Source organism: Dermacentor silvarum, chromosome 6, assembly GCF_013339745.2.
Source record: "Dermacentor silvarum isolate Dsil-2018 chromosome 6, BIME_Dsil_1.4, whole genome shotgun sequence".
NCBI classification, from domain to species: domain Eukaryota; kingdom Metazoa; phylum Arthropoda; class Arachnida; order Ixodida; family Ixodidae; genus Dermacentor; species Dermacentor silvarum.
The window spans coordinates 158,056,657-158,077,191 of record NC_051159.1 but is presented as its reverse complement, the minus strand read 5'-3'; the positions used below and the strand labels follow the sequence as shown (position 1 = coordinate 158,077,191).

The following is a 20,535-nucleotide window of genomic DNA, read 5'->3' as shown; positions in this document are numbered from 1 at the left end:
TCTTTAGTTATGTGTGCAACGCACAAGATCACGTGAAACCTCAATTCACAGTGAGGTTTCGCGTGTTGTTACGTCCTTTATTTCATGTTTATTTTTCTAAATAATTGTATGATTGTTGTGACCCACCCCAGCTATGGCTGACAAATGGGCGGCTAGCGGTAGTATGTAAATAAATAATTAATAATCCTGCATATTGTGAACTATATGTCATCCATGTAGGTGCCAATGTGCAAGCGCTTATGTACAGTGCTCAGCGATTGAAACGCGATGCTCGGAGCGCCTGGTCTCAAAATAAGCCACGTCAAAAAAAAAAAAAAAAAAAAAACATGATTTCTCCGTTTTTTTCGGAGTCCGTGCTGCCAGTGCAGTTTTTAAAAGTTTCGGTGCTTGTACTGTGACCGCATATGGCGCGTGTATAATTAAGGGTCAAGTACTGTGTCCCGTATAAGTTCCCTCGTCCCACTTTTAATAAGCCTTACGGCATAACACTATGGTATTGCGGCAAAACTAACCCGAGGGAACTGCCCATTGGGCACCGCATATTTTCATAGCTTTCCATCGTGCGCACTCCTACACGCACGCCTCGATTCGAAGCGAGGTGAGTTAGGCTGACACTGTCCACACCCAAATGGTTTCTGACTTCGGCTAACTACCTACCGCATAAGGACAATTACGAAGCGGCTGTGCTGCAAGACGGGCGTCTTTTAGATGCGAGAGCATCTTATGCTCGGGGCAGTGTCCGTTCTGCGGCGTCCGCACCCATACTGCGCATGCGCAACTCTCCCTTGTTCTCCTCTCCTACGCAGGTGTGCGCTCTCCTCTCCCCCTCTCCGCCACAGGTGCGGCGCAGCAAATCATTGCATATAACTTCTCTCTCTCTCACTCTCTCACTCTCTCTCTAAGGGTACGCCGGTAGGCGGCGCAAGTGTCGCGGCGCAGTATAAAGCGCGCGTTCGCTGTTCTTCCGTCATTCTCTCTCTGTGCAACGATGTGCGAAACGCCATGAACAACGTCAACGTCGGCGCTATAGTTGCAGCGGCAGCGCCACCGCCGCGGAGCAGAGGAAGTCTCGGGAAGCCGAACGTAAACGTCAGCGTCGGCAAGGGAACCCCGAACTTCGGGCCAGGGAAGCCGAACGTAAACACAACCATCACCATCAAGGGAACGTGCATAGACCTCGTCTTCGCAAATTTCAAACTCAACCCTCTGCAGCAAGGCCCATTGACGCTACACTTCACCGACCACAAAGCCATCGTCTTCAAGATACCGCGCGCACCGACGCTAGGAATCACGTACGATCTCTAAATAATGACGCAACAACCCCGTACAAACGTCTGCTCTCTTCTCAATACATTCTCTCACTCTAAATTTCATTGGGTTGTGTTGCCAAGTGAAATGAAACGGAAACTCGATGCGCACCCCCCGCGATGCTTTCGCATCCTACCATGGTTGCCCGTAGGGTGAGATGATGTGATTTTTTTTTTTTTTTTTTTTTTTTGTGGCGGAGGAGTTGGAGCAGTTGGGAAGCTTATGGCCATGTCCGTACAGCAGGAATAATTGGTCGGATTGTCAAATAATCCTGTCTTCAACAGCACATGCTAGTATTTGGCAATGATAAATTTGAGCATTTGATGAGAAGCGCTTGCCTTGTGGGATCGTCGACGAATATGAGCGGCTGCGGCCGGATGAGCTGCTCGGCGCAGGTGAGCAGGCGCCGGTGCGTCTTGCTAACCAGGGACACTGGGATGCGCCGCACGTCCATCAGTCCCCAACGTTCCATCGCGTTCACGACCTGCCGAAGAGGCAGGGTGGCTAACAAGAGTGCGATATGTATGCGGAGAGACAAGTGGGCGTAACAGGTGAACATAATACGTACCACATTGATCATCGTTCTATGTACCTCAAGTTTCTCTCATAATCACAAGTTGTTGTTGCCGTACTGCAGTCAGCACACAAATTCCAGCCATATGATGATTACTCCTACTCGGACTTACGCAATCGCCGACGTGTGATGCAAGATAACTTTTGCCTTTTAACGCGAAAGCGTTAAAGGTCCCGTGTCGCAGAAAATCTGGCATCAGCTTCGGCGTTAAGCATCGGCGTCTGGCGGAAATAATCATGCCGAACCATATCATTCTAGGGAGCCTACATGCAACGCCGTAGGCTCCCTATATCATCCCGAACCATCCCGACCACACAAGCCTTCCGCGCGGCGCAAGGCGTTAGTGAACAAAAGTTGAATTTATCAAAGTAAAATCTGTCAGAAAATTGTAAAGTACGAGCTTAACCTCAACCTACAGGTTTGATAGCGTCAGATTGTAATTTGAATATACAATAAAAAAGCCTGATATGCAGCCAGGGATCGTTGAATGCTATCTCGTTCCACTCTTAAAGGCGAAGCTTAATCGTCCTCCAGTTCTGATGGTGTTTCGTTGTACTTTGGCAACATTGAGGGGAATGTTGAAAACCGAGCCTTTCTAAATTTAGACACGCGCGCACCTCGGGGCAACAGCAAACAATTAATACAATAATAAAAAAAAGGTCCTAGGGCCATCATATTTTGATTTCTTCTCAGCAATGCACTTGTGTTTAAAAGTAAAGCAGACTTTAGGGGGTCAGTGTAAGCTTGGTATTTCTAAGCTGGCATTCCCACGTTGTGATTGCAGTGAAGCCTACTCATAAAGAAAAAATGTGATGCGAACAGAGCCCGATATACCTATCGGTTTCCACTCTTAAAGGCGAAGCTTAAGGCTCCTCCAAAGTTTTTTTTTTGTCCAAGCCAAAAGCCCTAATCAAATGTTTCTATGTGGAATACATCCTGAACGTTCCGCCAGGATTGAGTACGCCTTCTTACCTGTCTTGATAATGTTATGTGGTGTTTTGTGGCTGAAGGGCCAGATATAGCCGAACAGCACCAAACAAGTGATCATAACTTAACAATGGAGAGACGAATTATGGAGGGTAGATGTAACATGACTGTAGAGAGGTCTATAATCAGTCGCCGTATATGTGCGCAAAATATATTTCTATTAACGTATGTCTATGGCTGTAGTGAGGGAAGCAATGAACATAAAAGGATATGTTACGAAGCAATGACAAATTAAAAATTTCGCTGTGATAAAAGTCAGTGAGGCGTACCTCTACCTCACCAGGTTCTTTGAACGCAAGAACATGCAAGCATTCAAGCATGTGTGATACTAAATGCTAGTGTCAAAGCACAAGCCTCTCATGAGAGGCTGTGCTACGGATCTCTCGGGCTGATAGCATGCATTATTGCATGATTAATATTAAGGAAACCTATAATTGTTTTGTGTTGAATAAAAGTTTTGTGCCAAGAAAAATGCTGGGTGAAGTGTAACTTCCAGCCGGTATGCTAAAAGAGAGCACTTTTTTGTCTCAGCTTCTCCTTCCGCCATTCCTGAATGAACTGTAGGATGTACAGCCTCTCGCCACATTGACCACAGGTTGGAGTTCTACCAACAGTCAACAGGTAAGAAGGTGCGCTACTGCTGCGATGCCTCTGTCCAATTCTGAGCCGACAGGACATCCGCTTGTGTTTTCGTTATGAGGGGCTAATTTTATATCACTTAATTACGTGCATCTTAATAATGGTTTCAGTGTTCCACAAACATTTCCAATAGTTCCCGAGTTTTTATTTTTGCGTCTGAAAGGATTCAAATTTATGGCAGGGACAGCTACATCGATTTCGCATACAAGAATATTACCCCAGTCCCCCAGCACATTGTGACATGCTGTTTAGAAGTCCATGTGGTGCACAGAAGCAAATAAAGATTATCGTAGCTCAGGATTGTTGTGTCACAAAATGAAGTTAAAGCTCCTACCTTCTGATCTGTTTGTCTTTTCCCCTTACGTTAAGAGCAAGGTCTTCCAAAATCAAGGTTAGGTGCTATTTATTGTTCTATGGATAATATGCATAGAGAAACTGGTAAGCTCCTTGCTTTGTTCATTTTAATATTTTTGTCGTCGCAAACTTGATAAGATTCCTCTCGTGTAGTCTGCTTTAACATATTGTCCTTACCTACATACAAACCTGAATCAAAACTTCTTTTTCTACATTGTAGAAGAAATTCTCCATTGTAGAGAAATATTTGAAGTAGAACGATTAATACCAAGCCGTGCTTTGATTCACTGATGTGCTTAATTCTTATGAAATGTGACTTTCAATAACAGGGTAGGGGCTGTGTAGATTTGGGGCCTGCCAGCGTTAACGTTAGCGCTAGTTAGCACAGCACAAAACAAATTCTTCCTTCGAGCTAGCTGTCTCGCTACCGGTACGAACGAGAGGCCTACGCAAACGCTAAAGAATTACAAAGCCAGCAGAACGTGCAAAAAAAATGAAGAGAAGGTAAAGAACTGGGCTATTTGGTTTGTGTTCAAACGATAAGCTTTTCCAGCGGAACGTTTTCCAGAACAAATGCGCCACAGCACAAATATGCGCCAGCCAGGGTCGCCGAGGCTCACCGCTCGGAACTTGTCCTTGCGTTCTGTGGATGTGGGGAACTTCAGCTCAGCCGCAATCCACAACGTCTCTTTCACTGAGAAGCAGTCCAGGTGCAAGTCCGTCTGCGGCACGTTACAGCTGCGGTCACTCAGCTCGTCCACACCCATCCGGGCGCCGTTGATGAGCACTTCGCCGCTGTAGCCCTCTCTGCTGTAAACCAAGGTGCAGGCAGCGCCTGAGAGGGCGTTGGGGTGTGGGGAAGGTGATTCGCTACGCTTTCACATGTGGACTGAGAGGCAGAGACTCGGTAAAGGAATCTTAATTCACATGTGGAGCCAACTGTCGGCAAGCCAGCCTTTGATCACTACGCCCGGGGTAGTAAATGTCATTTGTTCCGTTGACCCATTGTTTAGTTAAAGCAACAGTTACTACAGAAGGCATATCCCCCATTTGATTCGTCTATGTCTTCATCGTTTCCTTTGAGTCCCCTTGCTAAGTGAGGCTCAAACCCACATCTTGCGTTAGCAATTGTGCCAAGGCTACGACCATCATTGGGTACTCCCGAATGACTTCAAGTAGCGACAAAGGGTGACTGACAGATAGAGAATATCTGGCTTTCGTGTTCCGAGCAACCAGGTGAGTTCTGAGAATGTCCTTCCGCCCGCTGCGGGTCATCGCGAGTGCTGCACGACCTGCTAGAGTAATGTTTCTTCAGCAAGAAAGAAAATGGGGTGAGCTTATATATAATGAACCCAAAGAACTGCAGCATGACCTGAAGGCATCACCCGAAGAAAAAAAAAAGACCAGTAGAGTCAGCTCTGTTGCAACCCCCTCTCGTTTACCTTGTACTTCGCCTGTTCGAGCTGCAGATCAATAAAGTATACTACTTGATCCACAAGAAATGCTTTAACATGACTGCATTGCATTTTGCAGTTCTACTTCGTATTTTCTTGTTGATTTTTATCTAGGAGGATTTGTGCTGCGCGGTTAAATATAAAATACACCATTCAGCGGTTTTAAGGGATGACATACTAGCTCAGATTTACGAGTACAATGCCTGAAGTAAAGATGTAGACGCAGCATGTCTATAGAGGACTGGGCCAGGATGAGGCAGGCGCTTTACTAGAGCTGCCCAATGCCCTTGTAAATAGTAACGACCTGCATGTTCGGAGCTATGGAATCACGCGAATGGGTTGGTCTCTCTATTGTATTTTGCACAGTGATGCAGTGTTGGTCACGTTAAACATCTCTGCTTGCTCAACAACGTCCCCTTTACTTTACGGATTGCCAGTCAACAACTAAACATCTATATGACAGAAGCCCGGCGCGCTTTCGTTTGAAGTCTACAGAAAACCCATATACCTAAATACAGCACACGTGCGACCACTAGCGTGTTCACTTATTTTCAAAGCCTGTTAACTTATTACCTATAAGCATCCACCTACCTAGGTGATGTCACAGAGAGCGCAGGCCTATTGCTACCAATTGGTTGTTCTGCCTGTCGAATAACATGACAACTCCTTAGAGATTCGAAACCGTGTAGTATGCACAGAAGACGTAGAACAAGTCATGTATAAGGAGAGTGCTCGCTTTGAGAAGAGGAAAGATAATACAATACAGAAAGAGAAAGAAAAAAAAACGGACTGGCTGTGCGCTTTCTGATGTTATATTGATTTTAAAAACTGTGCAATCCTGAACGCGGCCGTGGTGTCATAAAACGTCATAAAATACACAATAAATGTTTGTCAAGGGCTCCGGCTATACCATTCTTCAATTACATTAAACGTAGACGTTTGCCATGCCTGAAGATAAATTCTCTAGCACCTAGGGTATACCTTCAACACCTCATTAGCACCGACCTCGCATATATTTTAAAGCGGCTCTGCATCTTTTATTTACGTTTTTTTCCCACAGTAGCTCGCCACAGGTTGCAGGAAACGAGTGGGACCAGCGAAAACAGCTGGAACGCGTTTAGTGCACCGCAAAAGTCGCCAAGGTGCACTGCGTGTGACGTACAGTTAAGTTGCGCGGAAGTGCAAATGTCATCAACGGGCGCCGTCTGGCCTAGAACACTTTTCTAACTCCTAGTGCACTTAGGTACTGAAATGAGTGGATAAGTATGCAAAAGAAAGCAGGGGAAATGTCGGGAACACACAGGGATATGCATGGGGAAGGAATCCACCACGGTTTGGAGGTAATTAGCGTCACCGCTTCCTCGCGAGAAACGTTCGCTACATGTGCACCGAGAGACACAGCAGAAAATACAAATGCTTTGAAGTTTCCGTAAACACGTCGAGTTGTTCCCTGCGGACTTTTGAACTAAAAAGCGAAGGCTTTCGTATTGATCGCAGGCTAAATACACCTTCTTGCGCGTGTCACGGAATTGTTTCATGAAAAGCATGGTACTTGAAAACAGAACGTGTATTCTTGGATGGAGTGCAGATGGAATGATAAACTCTAAACCCGCCCTTACTGAACAAATATAGTGGTCTGTGCCTGGCCCGAGTCGTAAGAGAATAACTGTGGGTTGGTCACAGTTCGGCCCGCGGGCGAGACTCTGTGCGGGCTTTGCGGTCAGCCTGAGCGCCGATCGGTCAGCCTGAGCGGTATACAAAATCTGTTCGTGCTGGGGAAGAAAGTTTATTTAAAACGCTGGAAACACAACTGGTGTGATACAGCAAACACTTTGCATGAACCACTAACTTCTAAAATGTTTAGCAGTGACTGGGAGTTTGGAAAGCCACCACAACAAAGTTTTGAGTGACAGCCTCCTTATTAAGAGCTATATTGAACATTTCGCGGCGCGCATGTTCTGCAAAAAATGTCGCAGTTTCACCCGAAATGCGAAGCATCAATTGCGATAGCAACTTATTAGAGAGCTATACGTAGTAAGGATAGTAGTTTTATCAGCTGTATAAATTTGGACATGCAGCAGCACCAGCAACGCGCAGAAGTCTTGTAGACGCCGTCGCCGTTTTGCCCGCGTTCGCACGGAATGCTCACGGCGTTGTTGACTGTTGCCAGGGCCTCTTGGGGCGGCTCTGAGGTTTTCGACGAGATCAGAACGGGAAACTCGCCGAGCAGCGTCGGAAGCCTTTACCACATTCTCGACTCGCAACGTTTTTATATAAATAGGCATTTGGTGCCGTAGCTAAACGTCGCCTCCCCTCCCTCCCTCCCGTGCCCCCACGGCCTTTCGCGCGACGGAAGAAGTCGCGTTTGCTCTATATATATGGTGATTGTAAAGGAGGAAAGAGACGCTTAATTCTGCAGCCCTTCAGGGAGCAAGGCGCCGAACGCGCGTTTGTTCTCCGCCGTGCGTTCGCTCCCCGTGAAAGCGCGCGTCGCTCGCACCCTTTCACTCGCACATACAGCGTTATGGCGCGCGGCGACGATTTCATCGCCGTTGACGTCATATAGAACCTCACGGCGATGACGACGGCAGAAATCCTCTTTGAGTGTCCATATAATTGCTATCGCAATAACTGTGCCAAAGCCCAAGGAAATATTTAATAAAACGTGTAGACTTTGGTGGACAATGTTTAGTAGTGTTGGTAACTTTAACCTAATTTGGTCAATACGAAGGATCGAAAACTTCAATAGACAGCTTTACGAAAAAGTCAGTACTCGAAATGAAGAATGCCGTCAAAATATCTTTTCTTTTTAGATCTCGCGTGTAGAACTTCTTCGGCTAGCAAGGCTATAATGAGGCAATAAATGACCATCACTTCTTAGAAAATCCTCCCACTTTTATTCTGAACAGCATTACGTATTTTTATTCATTACTTAAACAACATTTCTAGCAACTTATTTGGACAATTTCGAACAACCCTTCATGAAAATTTCGTCTCCAGTTAAGAAATGCGCCGTTTGGCATTATCGTTTTCATTATACCTGGTAGCACATTATGCTGTAAATAAATACAACGTTGAAACCAGCAGATGGACTAAGCAATCGAACATGGATTACCATGCAGGTAACAAGTACAACACCATACCATGTTTCTACACTGCAGGCAATCTTAATATAACTTTTTGTATGAGAAATCCGAGTGAAGCTCCTGTCCGAAGGTGGTATTGATGAAGTGTCCTGTTGCTTGCTTTTTTTTTTACTGACACTGTTGGTGTTGCAACATTTAGACTCAGCTTTAGTAGCAGTGTAGAGATGTCACTGTTGTCTGCTACGAATGAGCTTTTATAAGGAAAATATCATGTGGCAGAAAGTTAGTGAAAAGTAAACGAAGGAACCTTGTTGAAAACTAAAATACAGAATTACAGCGTATATATTGAAAACGCACTGCATGACGCGGTATGAGCTAGCCGGGGTAATCTTCAAGCATTGCGCACCTCGCTTAACAAAAGCAAGTATTACGGGACGCCACAGTCACCATCTATATCTATCTTACTTATCTTAAATTAGGACAAGGTGGCAGTGAGTATTGTCATCGCCAATTTCAGGTCACTAAAAGACAATAAAACTTTAAGTGGCGTTCCTCCAGTTGCTGTTGCCTTTCGTCAGCCTCGAGAATTAGGTGTCTACGAATGTTTTATAAGCCGTATCACTGAATGCTATTTTTGGACATGCCATTCCGTTTCTCTTTCATTGCTACTTACTACAGGGTGTTCATTTTTAAGCTTTACAAAATTTTTAAATCGCCTGTCGCAGGTAGCATAATTATCATTGAGCTGGGTTATTCGATGAGGCGGGCATTAGCAGCACGAGATATCTAAACACTTATTCAACTAATCAACAAAAATTCATTAATTAACTTTTAAATTTACGGCAGATATTTCAATTTTCATTGTAGCCGATGAGCTTGTCAGGCACATCCACTTCGAATGAATTTCCAGAATGACACCAGTTTGGAGATATGCGCCATCAAACTCGCCGTAAAAATTCACTGTTCTTCCACTTACTTCTTTACCAAAATGCTGTTTTATACATCAAAGCACAAAAGTAACGGGCACGCCCATGTCTTTGTCCCACACTTTGCGAAATAATATATCGAAACTGGTGTCATCCTGGAAATTCATTTCAAGTGGATGTGCCTTGCAATTGAGCGATGACGGCTACAATTCGTGAATTGCAATATGGGTCGTAAAGAATTAACTAAGAAGTCCATTAGTCAGTTTTTGTTAATTAGTTGAATATGTGTTTCAGTTTATTGTCCTACTAATGTCCGCCTTTTCGAATAACCCAGCTCAACGATAAGAATTATGCTACCTGCCACAGGCGATTTTTTAAAATTCCGTAAAGCTTACATTTGAACACCCGGTATGTTAAACATAGAAGTCGTTTGCCACGCCCAAGTGGGTTTAACGCAAAAGCGTTTCTTGGCTAGGTTTGCGAAGGCGCGCAGCCGGCTGGCGTCCACAATAGCATCCGAAAAAGCCGTGACCGGAAAGCACGTGAGCTCTTCCACCGGAATTGACGCCGGCGCCAACGCCTTCTGCAGCAACACTCAACGCGCGCTTCACTCCGCCTCAGCAACCGCATGCAGCCGCGGCGTAGGAGAGAAGCAGCAGCAGGGGGAAGCCCCGACTCTAAGGGGAGAAGGAAAGCGGATTAGAATAATCGGCGCGGTCAACATGTGGTCACCGACGTAGCATCTACAAAAGGAGCGCGCCCTCGCCCACCGTCTCAGTGTCAGTTTGCCTTCAGCTTCTGTGGAGGTACTGTCGCAGCAGTATGGATAGTGATTCTGCAACAAGTAGCGGCAGTTAGTCTGCTGTCGAGGTTTTAGGCTTAGTGTCGACATCGGCACATGACTCGTTGACGACGCGCTCCCTCGACGAGGAGGCATCAGGGGACGAGCGCGAATTGAAACGTGTGCGCTCTACACCCAATTCACCAACTACGAAGAAGAAAGAAATGGAAAAGTTGGAGTATCCCTAAGCATATTCTTAAGAGAAGAGAACGCGAAAGCGTTTGTTTTGGCTAGGTTGTTGTTACGGAAGGCTGCTGCAATGTGGTGTTGCCTCATGCTTTGTAACAAAACTCGACAACACCACTTTGCAGCACCCTTCCGTAACAACAACGTAGCCAAAAGAAACGCTTTCGCGTTCTCTTCTCATAAGAATATGCTTAGGGATACTCCAGCTTTTTCCTTGTGTATATTGGCTCGAATAACAGTGAACAACACCAGGATCAACACCACTGAACAAAGGAGGACGACAGGTAGGAGATGCTCACAGGATGACGCCGGAGTAACAGCGACGTCCTGTTTGTGCCTCCTTGTCGTCAGTCTGTAATCGCTACAGTTAACTTTAATTCAATCAGCGCATCTGTTTACCTGAGGCTATCATCGTCCGACAGCCTTCCTTCACTGCAACCAAAATCCTTATGATAAAGTGCCTAGTTACTGACTAGGGGGTGCATTATCCGCCACCCGCTGAGGAAACTAGCGATTTGTGCTGAATGCAAGGTTCACAACATTCGGAGCACACAAATCAAATCATATTTATCAATAACCTATTGTTTCAACGAACATTACGACGGTGAATATATCGCATTTGGCAAAAAAAGAACAAAGCAAACAGAAAGACAAAACTAAAAAAAAAATACTTGTGGATGATAAATTTCGCGAATAAGGCGCAATTCTATATATATCTTCGAAATGAAATTTCCTCCTCGACACATTACAGTTAGTTCTGGAGAAGAAGAAAGCAAACTACAAAATTAATATACAACACAATGAATATAAATTCAAGCTACTTCAAGGAAGTGCGAACTTATCGCGGAAGGAGAGGGAGCGAAGATGAAGTTCAAAGTGAAAAAGTCTCCTGCTTATCTGGCAAAAAATAATAACAATAATAAGGCGGTAACGTTACTCGTGAAGTCTCTCAAAGGATCAAGGAGTGTTCTCCCATATCGGCAGCACGCAACGTTACAGCTCGTGTGTACTTTTCTTTCGTTAGTGAAGAGTACTCACAGCGATGAATCGCTCCATCAAGGACCACGCGACGAAAACGTAATGGAATAAATACATAAGAAAAGACAAGAGGCAGAATCAGCGAGCGTAGATTGTGGAGCGAAAGGCGATATTCAATAATGCACCAAACAGCACGGAACGAGAACCGAAAACGGAGCTCTGCGAAATCCATCACCCTCGCTGGGGACGACAGTGATTAATGCGAGTGACATGTACTCGAAGAAGATTAGCGGTGGACGGAGTGGCTTCACGCAAGAATGATCGCTAAGGCAAAAAAAAAAAAAGACATGAAAATGAAAGTGGAGTTGCAGCTGCTGAAATACTGCTTTCGTGGACTCTTCTCTAGCACGCTTAGCGCGGCACTTCCAGATAATGAACTCCAAACCAACGTTTCGCGAAAGCGAGTATTTTGGCTGTAGCGTCACTCTCGCTAGTGTGATTGCGTGAACTTGAATGGCGGGAACCCTAATTGATATCCGCACATGCCAAGAGCACGCCAAGCAAATCTTCCCTGTATCTTCGTGAAGGATAAAATATTACCGATGGTGCGTGGTTAATTTTGTGTTGCCTAAATTAATCATGTAACCCCATTTACGGCCGCTTCACGGTCCACCAGAAAGCGAACAATGAACTTAAGTTTATTGCTTGTAACGTCTATGGTAATACATAAAATAGTGGATAGCCACACGCGAAGTGAAAGAATTACGTTTTGGTGCCAGGTGGGAATTCATTTTAAATAATCGGCAGTCATAAATTATTAAAAACTAACTTACCATTTTTTTACAGAGTCACTGCGGAAGTGTGAATGTTAGTTGGACAGAGAGCTGTGATATGTCCACATTTTAACTGTTTTTGACTAGCTATCTGATGCACGGCACTTCTTTTCCTTCCTGTATACTACTGTTTTTCTACTAATTTACTTATTAATAAAATTGAATGGAATTGAATTAAATTGAATTCTTTTTGTCGTTTTTTTTTCTTTTTTGTTTCCTGTGCGCGACTGTAAACGACGTAGAAGATCGGTGAGTCCAACGTGTCCCCCCATAAGCTTTCCAAAAAACATGTCAGCCTATAAGTTACACGTATCAACACCTTCAGTTATAACACAACCATTTCGTTATATCCCGAAGGCCTAGCCCGCCAAATTTTTGTTATAGTCTTGTAAAAATAACTCACGCAAACCTACCCCATTGAGAATAGTTACGTGCACTGAGAGCAGTAGTGCCTGAACTGTGCTAGGCCATCACACTTCCTGTCTTTCTATTGCATGGTGTCTTTTTGTGGCGCGTCATATTGATGCTTTAAACATGATTTAAATAAGAGAAGTATAGTAAGAAAGCATGAACCTTACAGTTGCAACACCGCGTATTTCTGTTTTACCGTCCCTCACTTAATTTTTCTTTACGTCAACCCGCTGTCGGTCATAGTTCGCATGCTTTCGAAGGCGTCATTCGAAGCTACTGCGGAGGATTACAGATTCCCGCATATCCCTAACTGCGGCTTAACTTCAGCGCGCGGTAAATGCCGCGTTTGACATATGGGAGAGCTTCGCTTTTATATCCGTATTTGTGTATTAGCTGTAACGCATTATCGCACTGAGAGTTCACAGTCATTGGTGAGAAAGAAAGGAAGCGTGGTTATGCGTGCGCCACATTACCAATATCCGGACAGTATGTTGAGCAGCGTGGACTTCCCACTGTTTGGTGGTCCCAAGATGGCGACCAAGTCGCCTGGCCCGGCGCAGCCGCTCATGCAGCGCACAGCCGTCTTCCTCCGCGACGGCTTGGTGATCGAGTCCACTGTCTTCTCAAAAATGCCTGCGCGGGCGAGCGTAAGAAATGAATGAGATTAACCACCGCCCCGGTGGCCTCTTGAATGTGTGTAGAAACACCTTTATACACACTTCATCAACAAAGGGATCCCAATGAACTCGACTAATTGGTACGCCATTGCATGAGATTCGTAGAAAAGATGTTCTTCGGAATATGCATAAAATCCGCGGAGAAAATAAATAGTTAGCTTTAACTTGCTTCTGAACTGACAATTCCCAAAGGCACGCGAAAAAAAGGTACATACATGTTTCTGCCTTCCACCTTTATGGCCAGCTTACTTAACCAGAAATTAGCGCATGACAGAAGACGTCACCACGCTAACAATGTAGAATGCTGTACTAGTTATTGTGGGATAACTATAAATGGTTGTTGCCCGAGAACAGCCTCCATGACAAGAAAAGCAACGTACAACGACTGCGCAAGATTACACGCGCTGTTTTTCTTTCTTTTTTTTGTGCAGTGTCTTGTTTTACAATCGGCCCACCACTGATATGTTAAAATACGTCGTTATGAATAGCCATCGGGGAAATACTAATGAAATGGTTTCTATGGTAAAAAGACAGGCTGTGAAATTGTCCTCAAGTGTTTGCAGAAGAAAACTACACTTCCTTGCTCTCTTCTAGTGCTAGCTGCACTGTAGCACAGCGCTTAGTGCAGTAAAGGCGCAAAAAAAATGCGACCGGCTCCTTTGAATACCAGTACAGATGCTGCGGATTCGGCAAAGAAAAAAGGAGCGCTTTTTTTTACTTCGCTGATGTCCTTTTTTCTTCAGTTCATACGGGGGTAGTGAGGGGACAAGAGAACGTACCCCTAACAATGGGCACGGTGCAGGATATGTCGTTCCAGCGTATGGTGGTGCGCAGTTCTTCGGCCAGCCCGTTTCCAGGAGGCGCCGTCTTGACGGCCGTCTCCTGCGAGGCCTGTGCCACCGGGAACTGCACCTTGCGCAGCAGCTCCGAGTCCGAGAATGTGGTAGCCGTGCCTTTGTCAGCTGTGCGGAGGGAGCGAATATAAGCCCCGTCGTGTCGACGCTTCCACCAAAGAGCATATATAGGGTTTACTGATTAGTAACGTCGCTTAGAATTTTTCTAATCATTTCGTGCAACGAAATTTGCCTGTGAGAAAGTATTAAGGCTGTTCTACTGGTACTAGGCCATGTTCATGTGCAAATTTAACCGCCACTTCATCTTTTCTTTGTAACTTCCACAGGTGCTGGAAGCGATCGAAGACAGCTGAATTATAAACTTCGCTTTATAGGCATCGCGTCCACTTTATGAAACACCTTGGTGCTGGACGCTGTTAGTGCTCTATGCCAGCGTCCACGCACTAGCATTTGATTTTTCTTCGTATTTTACTTTTATTGCTCTCCATACCATGTTTCCTTAGCTTGGAACTCCTCTGGCGTAGCTCCAGCTCCTTTTCAATACTCTAAAAGACAGTCCTCAGTCTCACACGTAAGAGGCAGCATCGGAGACCAGCTCTCTGTGTGTGCGCGTAAGCTAGGAAACTTTAGTACCCACTAAAAGGGCTCTATTTATTGTAACGTTGCCGCCTACTACTAATAAATCAATGATCATTTAGGCATTTATTTCACCCGATTTCCACTATTTTGCGGTCTACTACATTTTATTGAATCGAATTCTGGGGTTTTACGTGCCAGAACCACGATTTGATTATGAGGTACGCGATAGTGAGGGACTCCGGATTTATTTTGACCACCAGGGATCTTTAACGTGCCCCCAATGCACGAGACACGGGCGTTTTTTTTCCATTTAACCCTAACGAAATGCGGCCGCCGTGGCGGGGATTTGAACCGGCATTCTTGTGTTTAGCAGCGCAACACCATAGCCTTTAAGCCACCGTGGCGGGTCTGCAACAATTACATAGCCGTCTGTTAGACAGGTATTTGCCGTGGATGGCACCACGGCAAATGAGAAAGGCAAGTCAAACAAACTCACGCAGGGCATTGCTCGTGTTGTGGAAACCAAAGATAACGATGCGTACAATCATTGCCTGCCGTAGCTCTTCCTCTTCCTCTACAGAGCAGGGACATAAGAGAAATTGGATAAAATACCTGTTGTGCACAACAGGTATTTTATCTAATTTCCCTTAGGTCCCTGCTCTGTAACTTAGAAAACAACCTCCAAAAAGTAAAGACATGTGTATTTAAGGTCTGCGCTTCGAAGAGAGCGGCGTCAAATTACTTAGCCTTTCTGTCGGCAAGAATTCTTATTTCACAAAAACTGAACTCTACGGCAAATCTGAGAAGATCAACAAAGATACACTGTGTAAGACGAATTTCAATTTTTCCCATTTTTGCGTCTACGCTTTCACCAGCCAGGCTACTAGGCAAAAGAAAACAATATCGCGGGTAGCTAGACACGACAAATGACCGTTGAGTTCTGCAGTTCCGTCACACTGGCGAGTATGCCTGAACGTTCAAGTAATAAACGAGCCAGCTATAGGTACGTTGTGTACATCTGTGTCGACTGAGTCGTAGCACGCTTCTAAAAAAACAAATGCCCCGTACAGTCACATCTTACATTCGAGGAGGAAAAAAATGCTGGGGAGTGTTACTTCAGCAAAAACATAGGATTTGTTTTTTTAGTCATCTCCAAGCACTCTTTAGTTCACATTGTGGTCAGCAAGTTATAGCTATCTGTTTAAATTATTTTACAATACATTTTCTGCTGGTTACGTTTCTATTCATTTTAACAAAAGGTACAAGGGAACAAACTGACTGTGACCAAAAAACTTGTATGAACTTGCGATTGGTTTAATTTTTATACAGTTCTCTGCTGGGTATTTTCTTCAGTGAATGTCATGTTAAATTGCAATGAGGTGCTCTTATTTTAAGAAATTCTTAGATCCCCATCTTCAAAAAAAAATAATAAGCAGACCTTAAGGCGCTCGCTCGAGCAAAAAAAGATAGCTTTTGATTTTAGGAAATAGCCTTCAGCGTTCAAAAACCTATTATAACAGTTATCGTTTCTATGCTCTCGCCAACGTATCCTTCATTACGTCACGGACAAAGTGAAGGTGGGGAACAGGAGACTACTGAATAAGTGTTTCTATAAGTTAGTAGACAGCTTGAAGATTGAGAATTTTTAGAAAATTTGTAGTAAGTCGTGTTGGACTTGCCATGATTAGTGGATGCTGGTGTGAGGTTTGTTGAACCTCCTTTCTCTGAAAAGTTATTAAAAAGAAAATACGCAGTTTTGTAAAACAATGCAGTTGAAAACAATGTGCGCTTATCCGACAAGTACGTAAAAAAATTACAATGTTAGCAAATTTATCTCTTTAAGCCCATGTAGCTAAGCAGTTTAGCATATTATAAATTTTTTATTTCTTTGGGGCCTATATACCAACTACGAAGCACGAAAGACTGAGTCGTTCAGATTTGTCCTAGGAGATGGCGTGCATGGTTTAAGCGTTACGCAGCAGATATATAATCAGAATTTCGCACATCCTTACAACGCAAAACGGAGTTACGGAGGGCTTCCAACACGCAGTTTCCAATAAGTACGAAAAATGAACGTAATTTTGAAGAAAGAACAATTTTCTACAAGTTGGGACTTTAAGGTGCACTGACTTTGCTGGTCATCTTTCGTTGAAGGTGTTGGTGACCCTTTTCCTGCAGTGTAGAAGAACAAAAAAAAAAATGACAAAATATAATTGCACTTTTATTGCACAGATGTAAATGAAGTCTGTATGGACTTCCTTTCAAGCCAATGAGGTACTGATAACGAACTCTCCAATTCACTGATGAAAGTGCATAAACAAAGCCTTCACCAAGGCATCGCAAACAATTAGCGTCAAGATAGAGAAATTTGTATTAAATCGAGCTGACAAGAGCGTTCGAAAATTATCGCGTTGACTTGAATTTAATTCTTGGATTTTACGTGCCAAAGCTAGGATTTGATTATGAGGCATACCGTAGAGGGGGACTCCGGGTTAATTTTGACCGCCAGGGGATCTTACACGAGGACGATAAAACTCACAGTACTAGAACGGCACGTATGGCCAAGTGACTATATCGTAACAAAATGATGGGCACTGTTAGATTTCTGTTGTCTCTCTGTAAGTCTTCACAGCACAACAGTTTTTCGAAATGTTCCACCAACTAAACCGACGTCTAGCCATGAATGACGCGATAGTGTCTGACCAGGATAGCATCGTATCGCGCACACTCGCATGGAAAAATTGACATTAAAAGCGAACTGGGGTATGGATGCACATGACAAAAACACCTTCATCATATCACGTTCAGATTTGAATGGTAATGCGCATGGTGCCTACCGCTACGTAACGTGAGTGGTGTCGCGTTGTAAGCACACGCTATAATAATGAAAAAAAAAAAACTAACATGCGTTTCAAACTCACGAAGCATTCGTACTGACGAGTTTGTCTTATGCGCGCTTACGCGATACATTATCGACAAGACCGTGCTGTCTCATAAATGCTCAACCAAAGAGACAGTGACGAAATTGAACTTACTGCTGAGCTGAACAGGATGTGAATGCTTTCACCCTGTGGAGTTCAACGCTAGGTGGTACGCTTCCTGGCTGCTGACTGTCAATAAATGAGTAGTCAGTGTTGTAGCAAGTGCCAAGAAAAAAAAAAATCTCAGAAAAATTCTACAACGAGAATACACAGCTTACGGAGCGCTTTCGCTTATCATTACATTCGAAACATTCCTAAATAGCCACTGCGCGGTGATGCCTCGAGGAACGCCGGACTACAGCAACAAAGCGAAGGCATAATGAGAAAGGCCTACCTGACGTGTTGGTGCTTGCCATCTCGGTGCTTTTGCCGGGCGTGGGGCCAGTTCCGCACGCGCGCCGCGCGCACTGCCATCTTCATCTATGTTTTCTTTTACTTCTTTCTTTACCATTCGTATGACTGCCCGCTACGCGGTATATAGTTCGGAAGAACGGCCATCAAGTGTTCGAAGATCGTCTGTTCTACTTGTAAATATCAAAACAGTAAAGGCTGCTTTCAACGCAGTGAAAAATTCCCAAGGACGCCCCATTTATATAACAAGGTTTATCACGTGAGGAATCTCATTTTCGGTTTCCGCAGACAGATAGCGATAAAATTTACTTTGATCCTGGTCCAAAGTTTATATATTAGACAATTTTAACAGAGAATTTCTTACGCTCCACTCCGCTCACATTTTGCGCGCTCTGCTGTCTGCAGAGAACTGTGTTGTTTACCTGCTTAACATGATTTTTTTTTTCGCTTTGGATACGATCATTCCTTTGTATTCAACATAACGATGAAATGGCGAAGGGGTGCGTTGTAAACAATATTTATTTAGCTTATTTAACCATCGCGTCTCCCAGAGCCACCAGCTACTCCAAGTCAGCTATGCTGCAAAACGACAAAGAAACCAAATACACGCACCCTCACGCTTCGTTCAATCGTCTTCGTAGTGAACCATCGCAGTGTGCTGCTTTCCGTTGCCGTATAAGCGTTGTGACAACGCGCACAAGTGTTTCCTTCGAGCGGCTGTGTGCGGATTGCTAAAATAGAACAGTCTGAGAAGAGTGGACCGTAAACAGTGTGTTACAAATGTCTATTTGTACATTTGTCACGGTAAGGATTTCATCTGCTGCTTCAAAAGACTCCGCCTTGTTCCTCGTAAGTCCTCATGGGAGTGATTCATCCGCTCCAGAACTGTAGTCATATAGGGAGGATAGCAAACGTGTCCTTCAGTGTAGGCTGGACCTGGGAGCAAACCCACAGCTGATGCTCTACAGAATAAACGAGATTGCTTCAACCAATAGCGTGTCGCGGACGGTCTATTCACTGTCACCGGAGGTCAATAATGGGGATGTCTATGCTGTACCCACTGAGCTTACGCAGTAAATTTCATTTGCAGGCAGATCAACCCGTGCCGAGGCTCCAACGAAGCCGATGGAGCCATAGCTCACGCCATTCTTTGCAGCTGCGTGGTTCATGCCCGTTGCTTGTGCCTGCACTCGTAATGTGGTCTTCAAAAAGGAAAGCCTATAATACGAGCGCTGCGCCTAAGCGTGTCGCCTACCAGAGTGTGCATTTCCGCTTATATCGACATCTTTATTGCGTAATGTGCTTAGAATTAGTGCAGCCTCTTTTGATTATGGCGGACTAAAACACTTGTCTCCACACTACGCAGTCGAAGGAAATGAGGTGCGTTATCAATGCATATGAAACACAGATACGACAAATTAGCTCAAAGAAAGATGCGTAAGTTCTGCTACAAAAACTAGCGTACAAAAAGACTAAGAGTTCAAAGAAGAACGAGGACAGGAAATCTTCTGCCCTTGTTCTTCTTCATACTCGTACTCCTTTCCTTCACTGAATTGTTCTATTGAAAAATGAACACAGCCTCATTCGACTGATTCCGAAGAAAGTTGGTGCGCGTGCACTTTATTTCGTTTCATCCCTCTCTTTATCTCATTATATAATTGACGAATGCTAAAACAAAACATTACGCGAAAGATTATATAGTTGTTATTCAGCAGACCATGTGCGCTGTTCCAATAAACTCGGCAAACTCTGTCATCGAATTCGAATTGATTGTGTTCAGGCGCCCGAACATATCGGTGCAAGATAACAGAAAGACTACCGCTGAGACTTGGTAAGTGCCACTCTGAGCAGCTAAATGCCTTTGATACGTGCTTTTTTTATCATTTTGAGGAGCCATGTTTTGGCTGAGTAGAACTTCCATCTTCTCCCAACCCATCTTTGTTCCCTGATCGAGACTTCAACGAGAAATGGAATGAACCACGCGCACCTATTCCAATGAGCTTTCTTTTCTTCACAGAAACCAGTATATAGTTATGACTTATTGCCTCATAATACTACAGTTTGGAATCACCAAGTTGGAATCAGCCAGCGTAAGACAGGGGTAATTGGAGATCGCAGGGAGGGGCCTTCGTCCTGTAGTGCACATAAATATAGGCTGATGATGATGATGTTAGTTTTAGTTTTTGACATATTCGCCAGATTTTACTGGACTGCGTGTTTTCCAGAGCGCGAAGGAAACCTCGAATAATGGATAATGGCAGCAATATTGGCTGTGCGGTGAGTACTAATGTTTTTTCTTTATTTCATTTTTTTTTCAAACGTTCACCTCTCTGCTGCGCCGCTTTTCACTATCACCGTTACTTTCCATTTTCAAGTTAACGGAAGCAGAAGCGCTTTTCTCTCGCTTTCCCACAAAAACACAAAAGCATTTCTCTAGAGGTTCCTCCGAAGAAATTCGGGAGTCATTTGGCAGGCACAAAACCAACGACCTCGCTCGAAGCGGTTGATTCATTCAT

General features: G+C 44.3%; 1 protein-coding gene across 1 annotated transcript in view; it reads right to left on the bottom strand.

The window, feature by feature from the left end:
* The window catches only part of LOC119456981 (ATP-binding cassette sub-family G member 4), a 42,618-nt gene extending 24,594 nt beyond the window's left edge, over positions 1–18,024 (bottom strand). Inside the window, exons 1-7 of the mRNA XM_049669163.1 lie at positions 18,003–18,024; positions 16,818–16,859; positions 15,184–15,261; positions 14,034–14,216; positions 13,051–13,210; positions 4,483–4,672; positions 1,647–1,792 (exon numbers count right to left, since the gene is read on the bottom strand). Coding sequence (XP_049525120.1) covers positions 1,647–1,792; positions 4,483–4,672; positions 13,051–13,210; positions 14,034–14,216; positions 15,184–15,261; positions 16,818–16,859; positions 18,003–18,024 — 821 coding nt within the window. The remainder of the gene's footprint in view (positions 1–1,646; positions 1,793–4,482; positions 4,673–13,050; positions 13,211–14,033; positions 14,217–15,183; positions 15,262–16,817; positions 16,860–18,002) is intronic.
* Positions 18,025–20,535: the final 2,511 nt, after the last annotated feature.